The sequence below is a fragment of the Sciurus vulgaris genome (assembly GCF_902686455.1).
Source record: "Sciurus vulgaris genome assembly, chromosome: 2".
Taxonomy (NCBI): Eukaryota; Metazoa; Chordata; class Mammalia; order Rodentia; family Sciuridae; genus Sciurus; species Sciurus vulgaris.
The window spans coordinates 175,016,139-175,039,706 of record NC_136462.1 but is presented as its reverse complement, the minus strand read 5'-3'; the positions used below and the strand labels follow the sequence as shown (position 1 = coordinate 175,039,706).

General features: G+C 39.6%; 1 protein-coding gene across 2 annotated transcripts in view; it reads left to right on the top strand.

The window, feature by feature from the left end:
• The window catches only part of ATRN (attractin), a 146,075-nt gene that overhangs the window by 117,407 nt on the left and 5,100 nt on the right, over nucleotides 1-23,568 (top strand). The window contains exons 25-28 of one of the 2 annotated variants that reach the window (XM_079129138.1): nucleotides 8,458-8,519; nucleotides 12,912-12,990; nucleotides 17,214-17,321; nucleotides 22,120-22,238. In XM_079129138.1, the coding sequence (XP_078985264.1) occupies nucleotides 8,458-8,519; nucleotides 12,912-12,990; nucleotides 17,214-17,321; nucleotides 22,120-22,238 (368 nt within the window). The remainder of the gene's footprint in view (nucleotides 1-8,457; nucleotides 8,520-12,911; nucleotides 12,991-17,213; nucleotides 17,322-22,119; nucleotides 22,239-23,568) is intronic. The other variant, XM_079129137.1, reaches the window with a different exon arrangement.

The following is a 23,568-nucleotide window of genomic DNA, read 5'->3' as shown; positions in this document are numbered from 1 at the left end:
AAATGAAGTCAGACTTGGTGCTATGCCCCGTGCAATCCCAACTATTCAAGAGCTAAGGAAGAGTGAGACCTTTTCTTGGGGAGAAAAAAAATCTAACCAAAATTTAAAAAAGTTAAAAAAAGATCACAAGATATTTTTGGAGATGTGTACCACTTTATCATAAATATTTTGAAAGGATAAAAGTTCCAGAATAGCTGTAACAGTTTTGAAAAGGAGGAATAAAATGTGAGGATCATTGTACTCCATGTTAAGGCTTACTGTTTGGGTACAGTAACCAAGACATTGTGGCTGCTGTGAACAGTTAGTCCAATCAGTGGCACAGGCTGATCTGCACAGCCCAGAAATAGAAGCACATAAATCTGTCCAGCTGAGTTTTAGTAAGGATGCAAAGGCCATTCCATGGAGGAAAGAAGGTCTTTCAACAAATAGTGCTAGAGCATTTGGACAACCATAGGCAAAGACACAAACTTCAATGTAAACTCCACATTTTATAAAGAAGTTGGCTCAATATAGATCAAAGACGTAAAGGTAAAACATAAAACTATAAAATATTTAGAAAAAATACACAAGGAAGTTTTTCCTTCTAGAGCTTGGCAAAAAGTATTTAGATTTGATCCATAAAATGAAAAATGAGTGTATTGGACATAAAAGCCAAAGTTTTTGGCTTTGTGAAAAACCTTGTTAGGAAAAGGGGCAGGCGGAAAGCTATATACTCAAAGAAAATATTTCTGAATCATGTATCTGAAAAAGCACTTGTATCTAGAAAATATCAACTCTCAAAGCTCAATAGTGAGCCAAGTGCAGTGGTGCACACTTGTACTCCCAGGTACCGGGGAGATTCAGACATGAGGATCACAAGTTCAAGGCCAGCCTCGGCAACTTAGTGCAGAAAAATGAGAAAGGTTCTTGGAATTAGGTACAGTGGTAGAGCACCCTGTACCTAATCCCAGGAATCTAAAAATACAAAAACCGGTAAAGAAACAGTTCAATTAGAAAATGAACAAACCAGGGGTAGGAGTGTGGCCAGTGTAGAGCATTTACCTAGCATGTGCCAGGTCTTGAATTTGAACTGTAGGTCCACAAAGAGAGAAAGGGGGGAGAGAGAGAAAGAGAGGGAGAGGGGGATATGGAGGGAGGTAGAGAGGGGGAGAGGGGAGAAGAAAGAAAAGGAAAGGGAGGAAGGAAGCAGGGAAGGTGAGATGGAAAGGAGGACAGGAAGAAGCAAATGAGGAAACCAAATCCATGAGACACTTTATCCAAGAGGCAAATAATCACATGAAAAGATGTTTAGCATCAATAACCATTAGAGAAATGCACATTAAAACCACAGCAAAATATCACTGCATATCTACCAAAATGGCTAAAATGAAATAGTGAAAAGACAAATCCTGTAGAGGACAAAGATTACTCATATGTCGTTGGTAGGAACCTGTGATGGTCCCTCCAGTCTGGAGAATACTTTGGCATTTTTTTCTAAAACTAAATCTGTACTTATTAGACAACCCAGCAATTGTATTTCAGTGCATTTAACCCAGAGAAATGAGAAGCAGCGGTCACAAACACCTGGTCACCAGTGTTTATAGCACCAGTGCAGCAGTATTTGACAGCTTTGTTCATAATAGACAAGAATTAGAGACAACCCAAATATCCTTCAACAGGTGATTGGCTCAATAAATCATGCTGCATACACACTGGAATAATAATACACACTATGGGATAATACGCAGCAGTGAAAAGAAATGAACTGTTGATGCACAATAACTTTGATAAATCTTGAGGATATTTTGCTGCCTGAAGGAAAAAAATCTTAGAAATTCACATTACTTCATCACTCCATTTATATAACATTTGAAAATAAAAATTTGAAATTTTAAATGTCTGTCTACACATGAATATACACACAATACTGAATATGTATGCTGAACCTTCAAATTTCTCTGATGCCTTGTGGCTCTGACTTCTAAACCTTTTAAAATGGCTCATCAGCTTAGGTCAGGCCCAGCCACACAGGAGAAGGGGAATGTGCAGGGTGTGCATCCCGTGGTGGGAATCTTGAGGGGGCACCTCCTGAAACCTCCCGCCATGAAGTGCATTTGGACCAGGACTAGCGGGCTTGAGACGGCTTGTCTGAGCTCAGGGAGGTTGAGCTCTAAGCTCCCATCAGTGAAATTCTTCCCTTTTCCTTTCCCTCTGTCTTGCCTATCTCTTTCCCTTTCCCTTTCTGTTCCTTCTTTTGCTGGGGATTGAAGCCAGGGCCTCAAGCATGCTAAGCACACACTCTGCCACTGAGCCATGTCCCCAGTCCTTGGGTACAAGGTCAATTTGGTGACATTCGACACTGTCAGTTATAGATCATACACATTTGTTGGAATATCTTGATGTAGCCAACTTGATTTGGGATCTAGTACGTAAGATTGATTGACCTGTTCAGAGTTGAGATTGTTTTCTTACTGACCTCGTCATAGTCCAGCTCCACTGGAACAGCAGGCTGTGTTGTTATAGCTGTAAAGTGATCAGCATTTTTCAGTCTTGGTGAGAATGTTGTCTTGCGCCACGGATGTTTTCCCCGGTGGGAAAGAGGGTTCGTGCACAGAAGCAGCTCTTGTGTGGCGATAGCCCTGCCGTTGCCCGTGCCAGCTCTAGTTTTTTTCCTCCCAGTGGCCTGTGGCTCCACCCTCTGAAGTCCCAGACATGGTGTTAGAACTGTCCTTCTAGAAGCAGATCTTCCCCGCATTTGCTTTTCAAGGTAATCATTGTAAGAATCAAGGAGATGTTGGTTTTCCCCGATTTTTGGGTGCTCCTTCCCTGGGCTGGGCCGCTGACTTGAGTCAGATCCACGTGTGAAAGCTGCAAGCAGAAGCACTTGTGAAAACAAGCAATGGCTGCTCACCATTGAGTCGGCCAAGCTGTCCTTAAACACAGGTAAGTTCTCTGGGAAACATGTCTTTGCTCTGTGGTTACAGTGACTGCAGTGTTTACCAACGGTGACCTCTGGCATCGTGTGTTCTCTGCTCCCAGGAGCTCAGTCGAAGCTAGCTCTGTGCTGGGGATGGTCTGCCTGTGTGCTGTGCGGAGGGCTGAGCCCATGTCCTCCTGGGCATTCTCCACAAGAGGTTCCTTATTGCTCTACTTTTCCCAGGGCTGTAGCTTTTCTAGGTGTAAAATAGTGCTTAATTGTGTGTGCGTATGCACAGGCGTGCATACACACACACACACACACACACACACACACACACACATTGTGTCCCCCTCTCTCTCATCCTCTCTGCGACAGTACAAAGTCTGTGAAAATGTGGAGACATATAAGGAAGAGAGTGGGGAAACATCTAAATGGTGGAGAGTAGTTTGTTCTCTTCAGTTTCAGCATGACTTTCAGTGCAGGCGAAGCCTTTGAGTCTCAGCTTTTAAAGCAAAGGAAATCTAATTCTTTACTTAGAAATTCATGTCAACATTGGTGCTTTATAAATGGTAATGCCAAACTTCAGTTCCTTCCCTCTGGACTGATCTGGGGTTCTTTTCCATAATTAGAAACAGATCAAAACCTGTAACTGCTGCGGGAATTTGGAACAAACTATAAAAATCTTTGTAGATGCAGTTTAAAAATTTTTTTCAAAACCCAACATACTCAGACTGAAAAGACCTGTGTGTAGGAGAGTGGCAGTGTGTTGGGGCCAGTGGCGCCTTTTCTGGCCAGTGGTTCCTGTGGGTGAGGTCCCTTCCCTCAGCGTGGTCTTTCTGAAAGCTCTCCTAGTTGTTTTCCCGGTGAGCAGGGGCTCAGTGGCTTCTGCAGTGCCCACAGTGTGGGGGGTAGGTGTTCAAGACAGAGAAGGGACAGGCAGGCGTTGTGTGTGCAGTGGGGAGGTGGGTGGTGGGGCTGGGTTCTGGCTCGTCCCTCACTCTGCACAGAAGTGGTTATTGTAGATGGAACTGACATTAAAGCCCTCTCCGTGCTGGCCGTTTCATGTCCACCAGGGAAGCCAACCCAGGATTTGCCATGAGAACTGGGTGCTCCTTCCAGCTTGCAGGGATGTTTCTGGGTGCTGATAGGATGGCCGTACTGAGCAAGGGGTGTGTGAAACTTTTGTTCCCTCAGATACATGTTTTAAAGTAACAGCTTCCCTGAGATAGAATTCACACCCCATACAACTCGCCCAGGTGAAGTGCAGTCATGGGGTTTAGTGGTCGCTAGAGCTGTGCAGCCCTCACCACAATCACTTTTAGAATATTTTTATTACTCCCAGGGGAAGCCCATTAGTGGGCCTTCCCCGTGTGTCCTACCTCTGGCAGCCATCCTCCTGTTCTTCCTGTGCCTCCATTTGCCTGTGCTGGACATTTTAAATAAATTAAATGATATAATGTGTGGTCCTTCATGGCCAGCTTCTTTCACTTGGCATAGTGTTTTCAAAGATCATGTTTAGAGGGCTGGGGTTGTGGCTCAGGGGTAGAGCGCTTGCCTAGCATGTGTGAGGCACTGGGTTCAATCCTCAGCATCACACAAAAATAAATGATAAAATGAAGATACTGTGTCCATCTACAACTAAAAAATTTTGAAAAAAAAAAAAAAAAAAAGATCATGTTTAGGCTGTTTCACTGTTTTATTTCTTGTTAAAGCTGGTTGACAGTCCGTGGAATATCTGTACACATTCATTTATCCATTTATCTGTTGTTAAAGGATATTTGGGTTGTTTTCACCTTGCGGCTATTATGAGTAATGCCAGTTATATATTTGTTTAGTTAGTTACTTAGGTTGTGTGTGTGTGTGTGATGCTGAGGATTGAATCCAATGTAGGCAAGTGTTCTACCACGGGGCAATATGCCAGCCCAAGATATGGTTATGCATTGTGTAGTGACAATGCATTCACATGACTCCTGCTGCTGGTGTCTGAACCTTCAGAGTCTTCGGAATCATAAAACTGTGAAATACACTTCAAACTGAACTGTATTAAAGTTTGAGTTTTTTTTACATTTCGAATTACTCTTAAATGTTTCTTTTCCTGCCTTGTGGCTTTTATACTTGAGAAGAATTTATCATCCTTCTTTAGAGGCTCTTCTCCTGCTTTTCACTTGTGTCTTGACTGTTTCTGGGGCTCTTCCCTGGGGTCTGTAGACCTGGGAAGGTGCTCCTAGAGGACCATGTTGTATTGTCTCTTGTTCTAGCAGCTGTTTGTGGGTGACAGGTACATGTTCTCCCTATATCCAAAGGTGTTCCATCTACTTTCTGTCTGCTGACATCTTTCCCTCAGTTTCATCCTTAGAATAAAAACACCAGTGTACTGACAGAAGCTCTAAGCAGTGATTTAACCCTTAGGGAGTGGAGATGCTGTCCATCTAAATATCCTTCCATTACAGTAGGCAATTAGTGAGGAGCCTAAAATGGATAGATCAAGAAATAGCAATAAAAACCCAAGTGACTATAATTCTAGATATTTGGGAGCCTCAGCCTGCATGACTCTGCAAGACCATGTAACAAAACAAAAAATAATAGGACAATAATAGGACTGGGAAAGTAGCTCAGCTTAGTGTGGATCACCTGGGGTTCTATCCCCAGTACCAAAAAAAAAAAAAAAAACTGGAATTGGTGTCTCCGTAGTGAACCATACAGGAACTTCTCCATGATCTCTGTGTTCTTAGCCATAGTAGAAGGTGGTATATGACCAGAAGGTAGACTATCACATGCCCTGAAAGGGAGGTGGATCTGGTGTGAGAGATTCTAGAGCAGAGTGAGCTACTTCCCATTGGTGATGGCTGAGAGAGGGAGTGAGCGATAGTGCTGGGCCCCAAAGGAGAAGGAGGACCCACTGCATACAGGCAGGGAGGCTCTCTGGTGGCCAATTGCCTTAGGTTGAGGACAGTAGTACAACACACTGAAAATATTTATTTGACTGAAGCACAGAATTAATGTATGTAAAGTGGAGATCCACTATATTTTGCTCAAATCCCTGGGGCTAGCTGGGCTTCTGAGTTTTTTAGAATTTGTCTAACACATCAAGAGGCCCTTGGGGCAAACATGCCATAAGCAAGCATCTTGGTGAAAGAACCAGCTTGTGGAAATGTAGGGGCACAGATTTTATGTTTCTCAGACTGTATCTGAAAGGCTATCCTTAGCACCCAAGGTTTTGTGTGCCCAGGAATGAGTAAAATTTCCTTAAGTGTAAGCACTGTGTTTATGCCATTGTTTTATAAGTCAAGTATAAACAGAGCTGGGAGGAATTGGAATCTGTTTTCTTCTCCCTCTTTCTGTGTTTTATCTGGAATCTTGATTCACCCATATTGATTGACCTTGTTTATGTAGTTGTCTTCCAGTCTTATTAAAAAGCTTAGATGAACATGGTGGCACATACTTATAATCCCAACTTCTTGGAAGGCTAAGGAAGGAGGATCACAAGTTTGAGGCCAGCCTGGGCAACTTAATGAGGAGACCCTGTCTCAAAAAATAAAAAGAACTGGGAGTGTAGTGCTCAGTAAAGTGTAACTGGGTTCAGTTTTCAGTACAAAAAGAAGAGGAGGAAGAAGAACCTGTAGGTGAAGACCATGACTTGTGTTCTGTAGCTTTTCTTCTTTCAAGGACCCTTGTGGTTTGGGACTGGTTATTGTAAAAATGAAGGAAAAGAAAAGAAAGTGGGTTTTTCTTTATCATATTATATTTCTTTATATTTCTGATTATAAATGGTTGCTAGAGGGAGGACACAAAAACTTGAGATTCTGAAGCTTTAGTATGTAGTTTGAACTTTATTGATTTGTGGAATGTCGAAAAGTAAATAAGAACATCAGAAAAGCAAACAGCAGATATCTTCCTTCTGTAGTTGTCAGCCAGGCTATGAAGAGTGCAGGAGGTGTGGGGGTGTGACTCAGTGATAGAGAATTGCGCCTAGCATGCTGGAAGCTGTGGTTCAGCCCCCAGTACTGCAAAAGAAAAATGGGGTGGGGTGGGGTGCAGTGATTAGGAAAGCTAGATGCTAATCATTGACTTTTCTGATTTCTATCATACCTGTTTTCTGTAGTGAGATAGGTAGCCTTGCTTGGCAGTTGTTTCATCTAGAATAGTATAGGTTTAGGAATAACCGTATTCTGAAAATCTGAAATCCCAAACTAATGCTCAAAAAGTTTCTAATTAGTCCTAAAGATGTGGTACAGCACTTGACTAAGGTGCATAAGGCACCTTGATTCAATCCACAGCACTGCAAAAAGAAAAAGATATTTGAGCTGGGGCATAGTGGTACAGACCTGTAATCCCAAGTGAGAGGCAAGAGGATCATACATTCATGGCCAGCCTGGGCACCTTATAGAGACTATCTCAAAATAAAATTTTAAAAAGGGCAGGTGTTGTAGCTCAGTGGTGGAGTACTTGCTAACATACCTGAGGCTCTGGGCTTAATCCCCAGCACCACACACGCACACACAATTTTAGATTTCTGAGCATTTCAGATCTCACATTTCCACCCTAAGGATGTTCAATTAGTAATGTCTAGGCAAATATTCCCAAATCCCAAATGAAACAAACAACAACAACACAACCCTACAAAATATGAAATACTTCTAGTCCCAAGCATTTTCAGATGAGGTATATTAAACCTGTGCCTTTGTCTCTCAAGCGGGCCATATTCCCCACAAAAAGCAGGGACTAACACCTTGACATTTGGTCAGTAGTCAGTACCTAAGAAGGTCACAATTCTATTTAATCAATTCTGAGATATGCATTTATTAATATTCTAATATCCCTGAAATCACATGTATTTTACAGACAGTTATTTAAAAAAACATGTCATAGCTTGCAGTGTTTGGTGGTATTTTTTCTTAGTAGTACACAAAATAATTTTGCCTCTTTCAGTCAGTGATATCTTAGATTTGCTGGAATAAATTGGTTTAATGTTGGTATAAAGACTATTAACTATATAGTAAAATTATTTAAGTGCCAACTGATAACATATTGTCAGATGACAGTCAATGTAGCAAAACTTGAGACACAATTTTTTTTTTAAGTCAGTATGAGTTGAGTACACATTGGGTACATAAATGTTGAAGGAATGAGGGCTCAAACAGACTGCCCACTGAGGTAGATTGAAGGGTTGGAGCCAAGAGAGCAGAAGAGAACATTATGTCTAAGGGAGGGGCTAGAAGGGAGGGAGCAGATCCATATGCCCATCATTGGGGTTACAGTGTCACCACTGGGATTTTGGGATAGGAGTCTGAGGGGTCAACTGAAGGAACTTCAGATCCAGTGTACAGTGCAGAGGAGGCTGTAGGAAGTTGTGTGGAAGCCTTAGAATAGGTTTTGGGGTTTGCAACTCAACAAGGAAAGAAACTAAAGGGTGGGGCACTTTGCCCTAAGTGAAAATGTTTTCATTAATTTTTTTAAGATGTAAAGTCTGTCTTTCAGCTCAGCTTTTGAAATGAGGAGGCTGAGTGAGTGGTGCTATTTTGTAGCCAAATAACCTGCTACCTGTTTTTCTACCACAGATTGCCTTCTCTCAGCACAGCAATTTTATGGACCTGGTACAGTTCTTCGTGACTTTCTTCAGGTAATTTTCCTTATATAAACTATTCCTGTTCTTTCAGTTCAAGCCCTTAATTCCCTAATTGAGTATCAGCTTGTAAAAGATAAAAGAATAATCCTATTTCCACAACAGATTCAACTTACTTTATATGTGTCCTGAAAAGTTGCCTCTCAGTTTCAATAATGCAAGTTCAGTAAAACCCAATAAAATGAAAACCTCTGGTTTGTATGTTCTAGATTTGGGGGACAGCTTTGTAAGCACTCTATATTAAATTACAGATAATTACAGCTCTTCTTATGGGGAGAATTTTGGACTAAAAAATAATATTTACTGACATGATCTATGTATATGCTTCCTCTTGTTCAAGAGATAGTTTCGTTATTATCTAGTGTTTAAGGTAAATTAGTCCTCAGGGATTCTCCCTTTTATTTTCATAGTCTTAATTTTATTTTTCTGAAAATGCTGTGTAAAAGCAATTGAAAAGACAGATTCTTGCTGCCATGCTTATAAGTGAAAGTAACAGCAGCCTACCTCACACCTTCCCGTCCCTTCCTCCCCAAATTTAAAGTTTTCTAGCTGTTTTTTACTATTCTATGCTTACACTAATTCTTTTGTTTGTTTATTTGTTTTGTTTTTAGTACTGGAGATTGAGCCCAGGGACACTCTACCACTTTATTTATTTTATTTTGAGAAAGGGTCTGTCTAAATTGCTGAGGCTGGTCTTGAACTTACAATTACCCTGTCTTAACCTCCTGAGTCACTGAGACTACAGGCATGCACCACTGTACCCACCTACAGTAATTTTTTATTTTTCTAGTAATGTCTTGATGTCCTCTAGGAGATGAGGATTTACTGTCTTACATTGCCCCACCCAGTAACTCCCTCCACACCACAAATGCGTACAAAATTTCCTGCTTCTCATTCATTTGATTCAGTTATATCTTAGGGTTTGGCCAGATTAGTGAACCCTATTCATGTTATTATGACCCTAACACAGTTATTCACAGCTGAATTGAACTCAGTGCCTCCCTGTTTTCTGAATAAGTGATCACTCTCTGGTTATCCTAAATCTAATATTTGCCATGTTTTGTCTTTTCCATGTTTGTCTTTTCTACAAACCTACCCCTGATTTATGCCTGTCCTCTGACAGAAATGAAACATCTGTCACTATGGTGAAACCCAAGCAGGTGTTCTCTTGGAGACGTGTGCCCTGGAGCCCTGTTAGCCTCCTGCCCTCCAGAGCACTAAGTTGTCCCAGGCCTGCTGTGCACGACTGTCATCTTAGGAATTTTCTGCACTTTCCTCCTCTGTTGAAGCTTGTTTCCATGTCATAACTTTGCTGTATATCCCCTCTTTCACTGGAGATATTTTCCAGGAGGTTCCTGAGAAATGTACATGGGAGGTACCTTCCCTTTCCTGTGAGCTTCCCCTACTGAAAATGAAAATTTCTTCTTTTTTTGGTATTGGGGATTGAACCCAGGAGTGCTCTTCCACTGAATTACATTCCTAACCCTTTTGATTTTTTATTTTGAGATACAGTCTCACAAGGTTGCCCAGGTTGGCCCAGAACTTGCAGTCCTTCTGCCTTAGCCTGCTGAGTATCTGGGATTACCTCATTTTTTAAAACAACTTTTCTCATAAAATGAATGTACCATATTTTATTTGATTAGTCCTCTTTTGTGTGAACTATAGATTATCCTCAGTTTTTGTTGCATATATCTTTTCATTTTTCTGTGACTGTCTTTCCAGGATAGTTTTCTATCCTATCATTACTGTATCAGAATTTAAAAACACTGCCAGATGTCCCCAAAAAGAAGTTGCTTGAGTTTACTCTCCTATAGCAAAAATGAGCCCGCCTGCTTCTCCCATTCTACTGTGCTTAGCTAGAAGAATAAAAATAACAAGCAGCAGCATTATGCATGGAAACAAGAAAGACAGAGAAGGTTTTTCTCAGATTCCTTTACTCCTTCCTGTTCTCCCCACCTTTTCAATGTTGGGCAGTTGGGACATTCTCCTCTGTTTCTATTCCTTCCCTTGGTGACCTCATCCAGGTTTCTTGCTTCAAACTCCACATGTATGCTGATGACTCCAGGTAGACCTGGGACCCAGCCTTCAGACTTGTTTATCTGCCAGGATGTCTCACCTTGGCATGTCTAAAATGGGATTCTTGATTTGCTATTTCCTTCCTGTTCCATCCAAAGCCTTCCCATTCTAGGTTGATGGCAAGTCCCTCAGGCCAGAAATTTGGACTGTTCTGTTTCCTCCAATCCCTGCATTCATCCCATCAAGAATTTCTGTCGTCTCTACCTTCAAATTAAGCCGTTTCCAAAGTACTTTGCATATCCCTGCTACCATCACCCTGGTTCGAGCCACCATCAGCTCTCACTTAAATGCTTCTCTCCCTGGTCCTGCAGTTTCTGTCCAAATGGTCTCCTCAGCATAAGTTACATCATGACCCTTCTCTACTCAGAAACCTGTATAGCCTCTTTGTCCTACTCGAAAATTCAGTGCCACTGTACTGCTTATAGGGCGTCATGTGATCTCCCCTTCACCCTTACCCTTACTCAGCCTTTCCCTCTGGCCATTTTAACCCTACTGATCTCCTGTGTCATTAAGCCTTCACTGGCAGGTCCTTGCCTGAGGCTTAACACTGACTGATCTCTTTGTCCCAGGACACTTTGCACTTTTCCTAGTATCCTCTTGAGTCTCTGCTCCACTGTCACTTTCTCAGGAAAGAAGGTCCACACACTCTGCCAATATACTATTGCTTCCCTCCCTTTTGCTCCCCTCCCTTTCATTTTTTGTCCTGGAAATCAAACCCAGGGCCTTGCATGGGCAAAGCAAGCACTCTAATACTGAGCCACACCCCCTAACCCCTAGGCCAGGTGTTCCTGAAGTACTTATCCTTCCTGGCATTTTTATGGCTGTAGCCCTTGCTGCCTTCAGCAGGCTCTGCATTTGCTTCTTTATGTTGTATGCTAGTGGTCTGTACTTGCTGAAATGTAAACTCCACAGACCCAGAGATCTTTGTTCATTGTTGTGTTCAATGGTCAAGGACAGTACTTGTCCCAGTGAAGTGTTGATTAAAAGAACACTGTTGGCTTTCAAGGGGGAGGGAGGCCCAGCAAGACAGCAAGGTAGGAACTCGAGGCTCTCCATTGCGATGACCCTGAGGGATTCGGGGCACTTCTCTTTTGTCAAGGCACCTCTTGGAGGGTTCTGAACCAATGTACTTCTTGGGGAGGCAGTGGGCTACAGGAACCTGGAGGTTTCTGTTTGTGAAAGGGTAGTTGTCTCAGTGTCAGCACTTGGGTATACCAAGGTGCCATGCATGACATTGACATTGCCCTGAGGCTTGCAAGAGGGTACCTGACAGCAACAGGATAGAGCACCTTATATCTGCCTGTAATACTCTGGAAAAATACTTTGCAGCAAGCCCCTTTTACAAGTTAACACCAATTTTAAAATTATAGCAGTTATTTAAGAGGGTGGTTTGGTAGGCCCACACCTTTTTAAACTGCAAGTCAGTCCTTTTCTTTGCTATCACAGTAGATTTTCAAACCATTCAACACTTGGTTTATAGATGAGATAACATAGAAACCCTTTGCAGTTATAAATAACTGGGAGTTATTTTTCCCTAGTATTTTTAAGGGAGTCATTGACTTGAGTTTGATCACTTAAATGTAGGTTGTTGTTGTTTGTTTGCTTGCTTGCTCGCTTTTTGCAGTACTGGGGATTGAACCCAGGGGCATTCTACTATTGAGCTGTATCACCAGCCTTTTTAAATTTTCTTTTCTTTTTGTTTTGAGACAGTGTCTCTTTAAGTTGCTATGACTAGCCTCAAATTTGCAGTCCTCCTGCTGCAGCTTCCTGAGTTGCTGGGGTTATAGCCATGGGTCACTATGCCCAGCACTGAATGTATTTTATTTTATAAAAAATAGGCTTTTACTTTTAAAATATTATGAATATAAATCATTACATGTACATTTCTTCTGTTTACCTCTTCTTATGAAAAGATGTTACTCAAATAATAAACTTTTCTCATTTTCTTATACTTCACCTGTAAATGTTTGCTACTTTGATTAAATGGCTTACTTGTTATTTGCTGTCATTATCTTAGAATTGTTTCTCTTATTTGGTCTAAGCCGTGATGGGCCATTCTGATCAAATGAGATGTCAGGACATTCTCCAAGTACTTAGTAGGAGAGGGAGATCCTTCCTAGGCTTTAGGGACAGGAAGCTCACAACTCACCAAAGTCTTCTCACACTTTGCTTTCTGTGAACCAGAATGTTGTGATGAATCATCATAAAGGAGCTCAGAGTTGGGATTTGGGGGAATGTTCATTTCTGGACCTGAGGTGTGGGTGGTGCTGATTCTGGGCCTGAGATAATAACTCAGTATTTTCTTTTTCACAGTTGTTTCCTCTCTTTGCTCCTGGTGGCTGCTGTGGTTTGGAAGATCAAACAAAGTTGTTGGGCTTCCAGGCGTAGGGAGGTAAGACTTAGAGGATAAAAATTGAAGCATCATCATAAGAGAATTTTTCCTTTTTTTCTTAATCCATATGTCCTAGCATCCCATATGTGGGACACCTATAAAAACTTAAATTGTGCAACAATTTGAGGTCGTTTAATAGAAGTTTTATTTATAATTGTCTGCCATATGGGACACTAAGTCAGTTTTAACTGTTTCACGATAATTGATAGAGTATCTGTAGAGAAGAGAATACTGCCCTTTCTAAAGCATATGGTTCTGCAGTACACCATTATAGACTTGGATTACTGTTACATAAAGCATCATTAATTCCTGCTACAGCCATGGCTAGCACATGATTTGGCATGGTCATCAAAGAACCTTTAGTGAGAATGAGGGACAAGGGTCTGGGGATGCAGTTCAGTGGTAGAGTGCTTGCTTAAGCAGGTGCCCAAGGCCCTGGGTTAGATTCCCCAGCACTCCCAACCAAATGCACAAACAATGAGTGAAAAATAGCCATTTAAGCATCTCAAATTTTCTTCATTATTCAAATAATTATTAACACATATCTGAGTTTTTACCTAGAGTTTTATTTTTCAATTGAGTCTTGATTTGACTGGAGCCCATTCCAAAAGTAATAAGTTAAGCAGATATTCACAATGGACTAATTCAGATAAGTAATCGTAGTTTAAAATTACAATATAAAAACCTGTTTATTACAGCTTTCAGTTGCAGCATTCCTTTCTGTTAATCATTATATCTGTTACATTTTTGCTAATGGAAATGCTCATATATAATATCTAGACTTGGATGTATTCCTTGCATTTTTGGATCTACTTGTGCCTTTTTCTGTATAAAAATTTATAAATTCAATCCTCAGCACTGCCCACCCAAAAAACCCCACAGTTATTTATAGATGAGATTTATAAGATAATGGGAGTATTTTTTAAAAATGGCAATTCACTAGCATCTGGCACTAATCATAGAAGATTACTGTCTGTCATAGGGTTAGGATAGGCTCCAGGATATGGGATATGATGCAACAGCATCACTTTTTCTGACATACATGAGGGTAATGTCATTATAGAGGTATTGTTACATCCTTTTTATTATTATTTTTTTAATTCAGGGGCTAACATATTCAGAGGGTTTTTTGTTTGGGGTTTTTATGTTTGTTTTTTTGAGATAGGGTCTTATTATGTTACCTAGACTGGCCTTGAACTCATGTACTCAAGCAATCTGGAATTTTTTAAATAGATTTGTTACTGATATATTTAAAAATCACAGTGAATTATACAATATTAGGGAAACAAGTTATCAATATAGAGTAAGACGTAGGAAGCTATAGTAAACCAGTAAACAAAGAAAGGAATTGAAACCTTGTCAAAATATTATTTTCTGAAAGAAGAGCATTAGACCCAGGAAGTTTCAAAGTTAAGATGGATTTATGGAAATAATGATAATTATTCTTCTTTGGGTGCTTATGAGAATTATATTTCCAAAAATTTATAAAATGTTCCAGAGCAAAGGAAAAAAAAAAAAAAAAAAAACACTTAAAAGATTTCTAATTCATTTTATACACAGAAACCTTGATACCAGCCAGGCGTGGTAGTGTGCAACTGAAATCCCAGTGACTTGGAAGGCTGAGACAGGAGGATTGTGAGTTCAAAGCCAGCCTCAGCAACTTAGTGAGCCTGCAGAACTTTAGCGAGACCCTATCTCAAAAGACAACAATGAACAACAAACAAACAAACAAAAAATGCTGGATATGTAGTTCAGTGGTAAAGCCCCCATGGGTTTGATCCCTAGTACCAAAAAAAGCAAAAAGAAACCTTGATCCTAAAACCTAACAAAGGTAGCATCAAAAAACAAAGGCCAATTGTGTAATAAATATATGTACAGCTGATTTATTGCCAGTATAATAAAAGGATCATTTAATGTCAAAACACCTATTATAATATTTCTTAAAATCAGTGGATAAAAAAAAAGAAATCACACCACAATTCTTAGAAGCCAAGTAATCATTTAGTCATTGGTTGAAACGTAACACGCATTCCTAATTTAAAAATAAATCTCTTAGTAAGTTCAACGATACTTGTTTAACTCTATGAAGAATATCTAGGTAACTGTGTAGGTTACCTTTCCATCACTATAACAAATACTTAATACAATCAACTTACAAACAGGAAATGTTCATCTGGATATGGTGGTGCATGCCTGTAACCCCAGCAGTTTGGGAAGCTGAAGTCAGAGGATTGCAAGTTCGCCAGCTTCAGCTACTTAGTGAGACCTTGTCTCAAAATTAAAAATTAAATATTAAAAAAAAGACTCTTAATAAACTAAAAAATACTTGTTTAACTCTATGAAGAATATCTAGATAACTGTTACTCACCTTTCCATTACTATAATAAATACTGAAGATAATCAGTTTATAAAGAGGAAAGATTCACAAAAAGCATGCTTGGGTTCAACCCCCAGAATACTCTGTCTTCATAGCCTATGTTCCTAATTGTTATGCTTCCACAGTCATTTCACTTTGTTCTGGATGTTCTAGATTGTGCACTAAAAGAGCAGTAAGTTTTGTTACTATTGGAAAGGCAATACAATTATTTTATATAAAGTTATTGAGTTATGGTTGTGTAGTAGAGATTTGCCTGCATAAAAATCAGTATGTAAGTTATGAAAATAGCCAAGTGCAGTGGTGCATACCTGTAAACTCAGGTACTTGGGAGGCTGAGACAGGAGGATCACCAAGTTTGAGGCCAGCCTAGGCAACTTAGTGAGACCCTATCTCAAAATAAAAAATAAAAAGGGCTCAGGATATAGCTTGGTGGTAGAGTATCCCTGGCTTCAATTCCCAATATTGCCCCCCTCCCATACACAAAGTATATAAAAATAAATAAGTGAATAATACAGAAGACAGTCAATCAAATGGAAAATATTTGCAACATACTTGAGAGAGAAAATAAGATGAGCGACCTGTTTAAAAAGGTTAAAAGTATGCTTGCTATACACATAATCAACTAAACTTGCTATATACATAATAAACTAAACTTTTACCCTGTAATTTGAAATGTCTTGGTAACTCTAAACCTGACCATTCGGGATATATTTCATCATTTTTAGAATGTCAGTCATGATTTATTCCCAGTAAGAACAGTGTTTAAGTCCTTGCCACATACCAGGCCCTGCTTGGAGTGCTTGTACTCACGTTAGCTCCTATACCCTTCACAAGGGCTGTAGAATAGGAACTGCAGGAGGGTAAGAGCACTGTCATACTATGACCCCAGCTCTTAGAAGAGCACAGAACCCAGAGTAGGGTTGCTGCATATATCTGTTGAGTAAATGGACCAACAACATTAAGAAATGTAGGAATTTATTTTTGGTTTTTAAGAATATGTTTAATGTAAAAAAAAAAAAAAAAAGTCATCATCTGTGTAGTCCAGAATTCTGTTTCCTATAACAGCTCCAAGGAGGTAGTTGAAAGCAAGGCCTATTTGTCTTCCATAACATAAACCTCAAGGGTTCAAGAACATGCCCAGAAGATCTCTAAAATCCATAGTGATATACAAATAACCACACTATGTGCTAGGCCCTGTGCTATAGTGTCTCATCTAATCCTAATGACAATCTTATGGGAGGAAAACAAATTTCAGAGAGGAGGAAACAAACCCAGAGATTTTAAACATCTGTCTTAAAGTTGCATACTTGGAGAAAATTGGAGCAGGGATTCATATCCTCACCTTAAATCCAGAGTCCCTACTCATTTCTCTGCTCTGCATAATTTCATGTTTTTAGCTTATACCACCTCTCTGGAGAGTGCTCTTAGTTCTTGTCTGATGTGTAACGAGGCACAGTTTTTTTGCTGTTGTGTGGATACCTGGTTCAGTTTTCTGCAGGAAGAGAGCAGAAATGACCTTAATGATAGAAATGTGAAGAGATAGAGCTATATCATTTTAGATATTGAGCAAGAGATATCATATCATTATATTCACCAGTACTTTAGCATGTATCTCCAGTGTTAAGAACTTTTAAAAATATATCAATAGTAGTGTTAACACATCCAACAAAATTTAACAATTCTTGATGCCATCTAATACATAGCTTATGTCCAGTTTTCCTCAGCTGTTACAGAAGTATCATTTGGGTTTGATTGTTTGAATCAGGGAGCATAAGGTATATATGATATTCGCTGATAAAATCCCCTCATTACTCATTGCATTAATGCTTGCTGTATTGTTCATTAGCAACTTCTTCGAGAGATGCAGCAGATGGCCAGCCGTCCCTTTGCCTCTGTAAATGTTGCCTTGGAAACAGATGAAGAGCCTCCTGATCTTATCGGGGGGAGTATAAAGGTGAGAAAATAATTCAAAAGTCCCTATAACTTAACTTCTAAACTCAAGCTTCTGAGTCTGGCAAACCAGAGAAGGCAAATGACTTATCCTATTTCCTTTTGTTTTTCTTCTTTCTTTCCCTTTAAGAATATGTGGAAACACCAAGGTTCTCTATTCTTTTGCTTTTATTTTCTAGTATTGGTTCATGTCATTAAGCTGTCATATGTTTATCCTCCTGCCTCAGCCTCCTGAGTAGTTGAGATTATAGGTGTATGCCACTGTTTCCAACTCCCAAAGGTAACCAGGTCCCTGATAGTCTTAATTATTTGGTGGCATTATACTTTAAACTTTTTATTTGAAAATAGTTAAATAATTATTCTATTTTTTTTCTCCCTAGTACTAGAATTGAACCCAAGATTTTGCACATACTAGGCATGCATTCTACCACTGAACTATATCCCCAGCCCTCCACCCCTTTTTTAAAATTTTTATTTTGAGACAGTATCTTTCTCAGGCTGGCCTTGAACTTTTGTTTTCCCTGCCTCAGCCTCCCAAGTAGCTGGGATTATAGGCATGTACCACTATTCCTGGCTCCCCATTGTTCTTTATACTTATATTTTGGGGATTTTTTTTTTTTTTACACTTCAAAATGATAACTCACTTTGTACTCTGTGGAAAATAAATATTTTGACTCCTCCAGAAATGATAAAGAAAGTGGTAAGACTTTTTTCTTTTAGTAAGATGATGACATAGTTCAGATATTCTGGGAAAACAGTTGTACATCCCAAATAGAACATATAATCAAAGCATAACTGAGCTCACAGAAAGTAGGTAAAATCTCCAGAGAATGCTCTTCCTTCCCTCCCCCAAAGAAAGAACAAACCATGGACCAAAACCAGATCCATGGGTTTTCTAAAGTGATTCCCAATTGGTAACATACCACAACACCCCACTGAAGTGGATGCAAATCCTCTCCATAGGAAAACATCCCAGTCACTGTAAGATCCCACAGATCAAGATAAAACAGTTAATGATTACCAAATATGCATAATGCAACCATCATGAATGAGTGAATGGAAACAACAAACAGTGGATTTAGCTAGGACTCTGAATGTTAGAGTGGACATCTAAAAAATATAGCTATGTATTAAGTGTTTAAAGGGATAAAAATTGGAACCATAAAGATGAGGAAGTCACAGGAGTCAAGAATGGCCAAGCAGATCTGAAAAAAGAACCAGATGGAACTTGCAGGAATGAAAATATGATAGTTGAAATTTTTAAAATAAATGACTCTTTTTGTTAGAGAGCACATTTGATACAAATGAGAATTTATGAACTGAAGGAGGAATATGAAAAAAATTATATAGATGTAGCACAGAACAACAAGGAAATGGAAAATATGAATAATACAAATATGGAGGACAGGATAAGGAGATACCATGTATGTATTTTTCAGAGTACTAGAACAAATGAATGAAAGGCAATATTCAAAGATTTAATGACTGAGAATTTTCCAGAACTGATGGAAGACATGTATATCAGATTACAGAAGCAAAACATATCATAAGGAGGATTAAAGAAAGCAAGCAAGAAGGAAGATAAGCAGAAAACTACTGTTGGGTTTATCATAGTGAAACTGCAGAACTCTAAAGAGCATCTTAAAATTAATGTAGAAATAAAAAGATCACCTACGATGTGAAGAACTTAGGACCCTTGTGCACTGTTGGTGGAATTATTTTATACATCTACTGTAAAATGAAAAACAGTATTGTTAATCTTCAACTAAAAATAGAATTACCATATGATCTAACAATTCTACTTCTGACTACCCAAAAGAAGCAAAAACACAATCTGAAACATATTTATATACCAATGTTCATAGCAGCATTAATAATAATACCCCAAAAGTGGAAGCAACTGAATGTCCATCAATGAACAAATACCTAAAATGGAATATTATTCCTCTTTAAAAAGGAAAGAAATTCTAACACATGCTACAACATGGATGAACCTTGAGAACATTGTACCAAATGAAATAAGCTAGTTACAAAATGCCAAATACTGTGTGATTCTACTTACATGAAATACCTAGAATAGTCAAATTCATTAAAAAAAAAAAAAAAAAAAAAAAATAGAATGTTGGTGTCCAGGAGCAAAGGAGAGAGGAGAATGGGGAGTTCCATAGATGGATAGTGATTATGGTTGCACAGCTTATGAATGTACTTAATGCCACAGATTCGTACACCTTTATATGGTTAAGATGGTAAATTTTATACATATTTATCACAGGGTTTTGAAAACTGGAAAGGACTTACTCAGTGGTAGAATGCTTGCCTGACATAAATGACACCCTGGGTTTAATCCCCAGTACTACCAGAAAAAGAAAACAAAATTGGGAAAAGATCACCTCCAAGGGAATGACAAATGGACAACTGATTTCTCACTAGTAACATCAGTGGCCAAAAGAAAGCAGAATGGAAAATGGAAGAACGGGCCAGGCATGGTCATGAATGCCTGTAATCCGAGCTACTTGGGAGTCTGAGGCAGGAAGATTGCAAGTTCAAGGCCAGCCTGGGTAACTTGGTGAGACCCTATCTCAACATAGAAAAAAATTTAAAAGAGAACTTGCATGTTCAAAGCCCTGGGGTTTAATTCCCAGTACCACTTAAAAAAAAAAAAAGTGGAAGACTGCCTTCAAAATCCTGAAAGAAGAACTGCCACCCTAGACTAATGTGCCCAATAAGTTACTTTTCAAGATAAGGATGAAATAAAGGAATCTTCAAATTAGAAGAAAAACAGAATTTGTTACCAACAAACCTGTACAAAAGAAATGTCTAAAAGATGTGCTAGAAAGAAGGAAATTTCACAGTGGGTTACAGTGTAAGAAGGGATAGTGAGTAAATAAAATCATAAGCATGTTCATAAATCTAAACAGTGTCCTGATAAAATAATAATTTGCAGGATTAAAAAAAAATTAATCTAGCTGGGCACGGTGGCAAGTTGGAATCCAGCCCTGGCAACTGAGACCCTGTCTCAAAATAAATTTTTTTCTTTTCTTTTTTTTAATTGGTAAAGTTACATAGAAATAAAAAAAATTTTAAAAGTGTTGATGGTATAGGTCAGAGGACCATGCATATTCTAGGAAAGTACTCTGCCACTCCGGTAGTCCAACTTTTAACAGTTGTGTTGCCCAGGCTTCCATCTTTTGGCCTCTTCTCATTCTTTTAAACCCATTCCTTTGGTAATCTTAACTCTCCCAACTGACTGATATACTCAATTATTCATTCATTGTTACCACTTGAGTGTCTTAACAGGCTCATACTTAACATATCCAAACCAATCTCTGGATATTATCCTCCAGGCCTACTCCTTTGGCTCATCTTCTCCCACTCAGCAAATATCACCCCATTATTCTAGTTGTTTGCCAAAATGTGGACTTGTGCTTGACTTACTCTTGCTCTTTTGTCCTCTCATTGAATAGCCAGTCTGGCAGTAAATTTTATGCTGTCTTATATAGTTTTTCCCAGCCAATGCCCTCCCTACCACCACTGCTACCGCCTGGATCTAAGCCACTGTCATCTCTCCCTTAGATTCTTGCAGTTGCCTATCTTAGCATTTTACCTGTCTAGTCACTTCTCTGTGCCATAGCCAGGGGTATTAGAAATGATTTTCTTCACTCAGATTAAAGGAATTTATGACATATTTGTGAATATGGTAGACAGAATTCTAAAGATGGTCCCCAAGATTTCTGTCCCACAATCATTCAATCAGACAACACTCTAGATGCTGCTGTATAGGAATTTTCAGATGTGATAAAAGTCCCAATAGGGTTGACCTTCAGTTACAGAGTTTCCTGGCTGGATGCAGAAGAGGATACCAGGGAGATTCGAAACATGAGAATGATTAGGTGCACCATTCCTGGTTTGAGGTGGAGTGGGCCATATGGGAAGGAATGGTGGTGGTTTCTAAGAGAGTGGCCCCTGACAATCAGCGAAGAAATGGGTTCCCCAGATCTATTTTCACAAAGAATTAGACTCTACTAATAATCCGAAAGAATTTGAAGCAGATTCTTCCCCAGAGGCTGCCCACCAATAACTCAACTTCAGCCTTGTCAGACCTTTGTGAGAGAACAGCTGAGAGTTTTCCAGAACTGATCAGAGACATGAATAGGCCTGTATCTCTAAGCAGAGAACCCTACAGAGCTTTCATGGACTTCTGACCTATAAAACTGTGAGATAATAAAAGGATGTTGTTTTAAGCAACTAATTTTGTAGTAATTTGCTGTATAGCAATAGAAATTATTATAGGCAGCAGTTTTGCAAATCACATCTAAAAGCTGCAACAGAAAAGAAGGCCATGTTCTCCAAAACCAAGTGCATTCAACAGGTAGACCAGGATCCACTTGTTGAGTGAAATAAGCTTGAAATAAAACAAAAAGAAGTAGCTATAATTTCAGGATCTATATTTGAGCCAGGTTTGCAAAACTAACCAACAATCCTATCAAATACTCACTGCCATTTCTTTGACAAGGGTGAATTAAGATTTAAAATTGAGTGAAGGTACTGAGCCCAAAGGAAGCTAACTAGACATGGCTCTCTCCTAAGTTCAGCTCTTTTTGGGGAGGGTGAATGTCAAAAGTAGCAGTCTGTAGCATCCCTCCTACTGTTCACTCTTGTTATTTGGGTTACCGTACTGTGATATTTTCTTTGTGTGCTTAAAGTTGTCAGTGCTCTTAAACACCAATGACCATGAAGTGTCTAGTAGATTAAAGCTTGAGGAACACCAATTTAGGTAATACTACTTTTTTTTCTTTTGCTAGACCGTTCCTAAACCCATTGCTCTGGAGCCATGTTTTGGCAACAAAGCTGCTGTCCTCTCTGTGTTTGTGAGGCTTCCTCGAGGCCTGGGTGGAATCCCTCCTCCTGGGCAGTCAGGTGAGTAGATGGTAGTGACAAACATGTATTATACTGTCAAGAAGCTAAGCCTTGGATTCTTCCTCTTCCTAGAGAACAGGGTCTGAAGAGGATGTTGACTAGTGCCTACTTCAGGTTGTGGCGAGGATTTGGTGAATAATCTCATTGTCATTTATTCCCAAAACGATTTTCTTGTGGTTGCCATTCCCTTACTGGGGAGAAGCTCAGGGGCCCTCTCACCTTGCCCAGTTTCCTTGACCGCTGAGTAGCAGGGGTGGTTCAGGATACACTTTCCTCTATTCTCCATGTTTCTGATCCCCCCTTTGCTCTGCTCCCACCCCTGAATTTAGGCTTTTTCCCCACCTTGACTCCATATCCTCTTCCCTGCCATGTTCTCCATGCCCCTGACTTCTTGCCATCTCCTCAAAGCTGGTGGTGCTCAATTTGGTATTTCTAGCTCTACTCTATTTCTTTTGCTCTTTTAAATGTAAGCTCCTAATGATAATTATAACAACATAAAGGAGAATTTTGAAATTTTACTCACAGTTCTACTATGCTAACACTCACCAATTTTCAGTATTCTGTTTCTTTCCCAGCCCTTGCCAGTAATGTAGCTGAAATGATTGAATAGATCTAATTTTTATTCTGTCTTCATCTATCATTAACATTTTTTACAACTTAATACATATTTTATTAATGTCTGACACTTTTCCATCAAATACATGAATCATAATTTACATGAACATTCTCTTGTTTTGATCATGAAGGCAGTATGGAATACAGTTTTAGAAATAATCTTGATTATCATGAAGTATTTACAGGGATGCCTCAAGCAACATAAACAGTTTTAGATAACCTTCTGTTGTGGTGATCCTGGGAATCAGGGTTGTCTAAGCCAAAGAAGACTTTGGGTCTGGAAGGAAAGTATTCCCAGAATTCCTGTCTACTTCACTGTACCCTCAGACCCACAAGGGCCTCCAATTCAGCTTGTGGAATGGTGGGGTTCTGTGGTTTCCCTCACAAAGGAAACATTAGGTATGGCAAGGTGACAATTCATTATCTTCATCTCATCTCAGAATCCCTGGAAGTTGAGCCCCCTAACCCAGCTATGGGTACTAGTACATAGGACAGGGTACTTCTGTGAGTTGACAGTGGGGCAGTGATTGTCTCCTGCTATTGTCAGGCTCAGCAAACTTTAGACAGGGTTTCCTGAAGGCAAGATAGGATGAGCATGGGAAGGTGACAGGTTTGCAATACTGTAACCTTTCCTGCCCCAACTTTTGTTTAATGCATAGCTCCCCTCCCCACATATACATTCTTAATGAAGTCCTGCTCACTGCTTGGAACCCACCCCA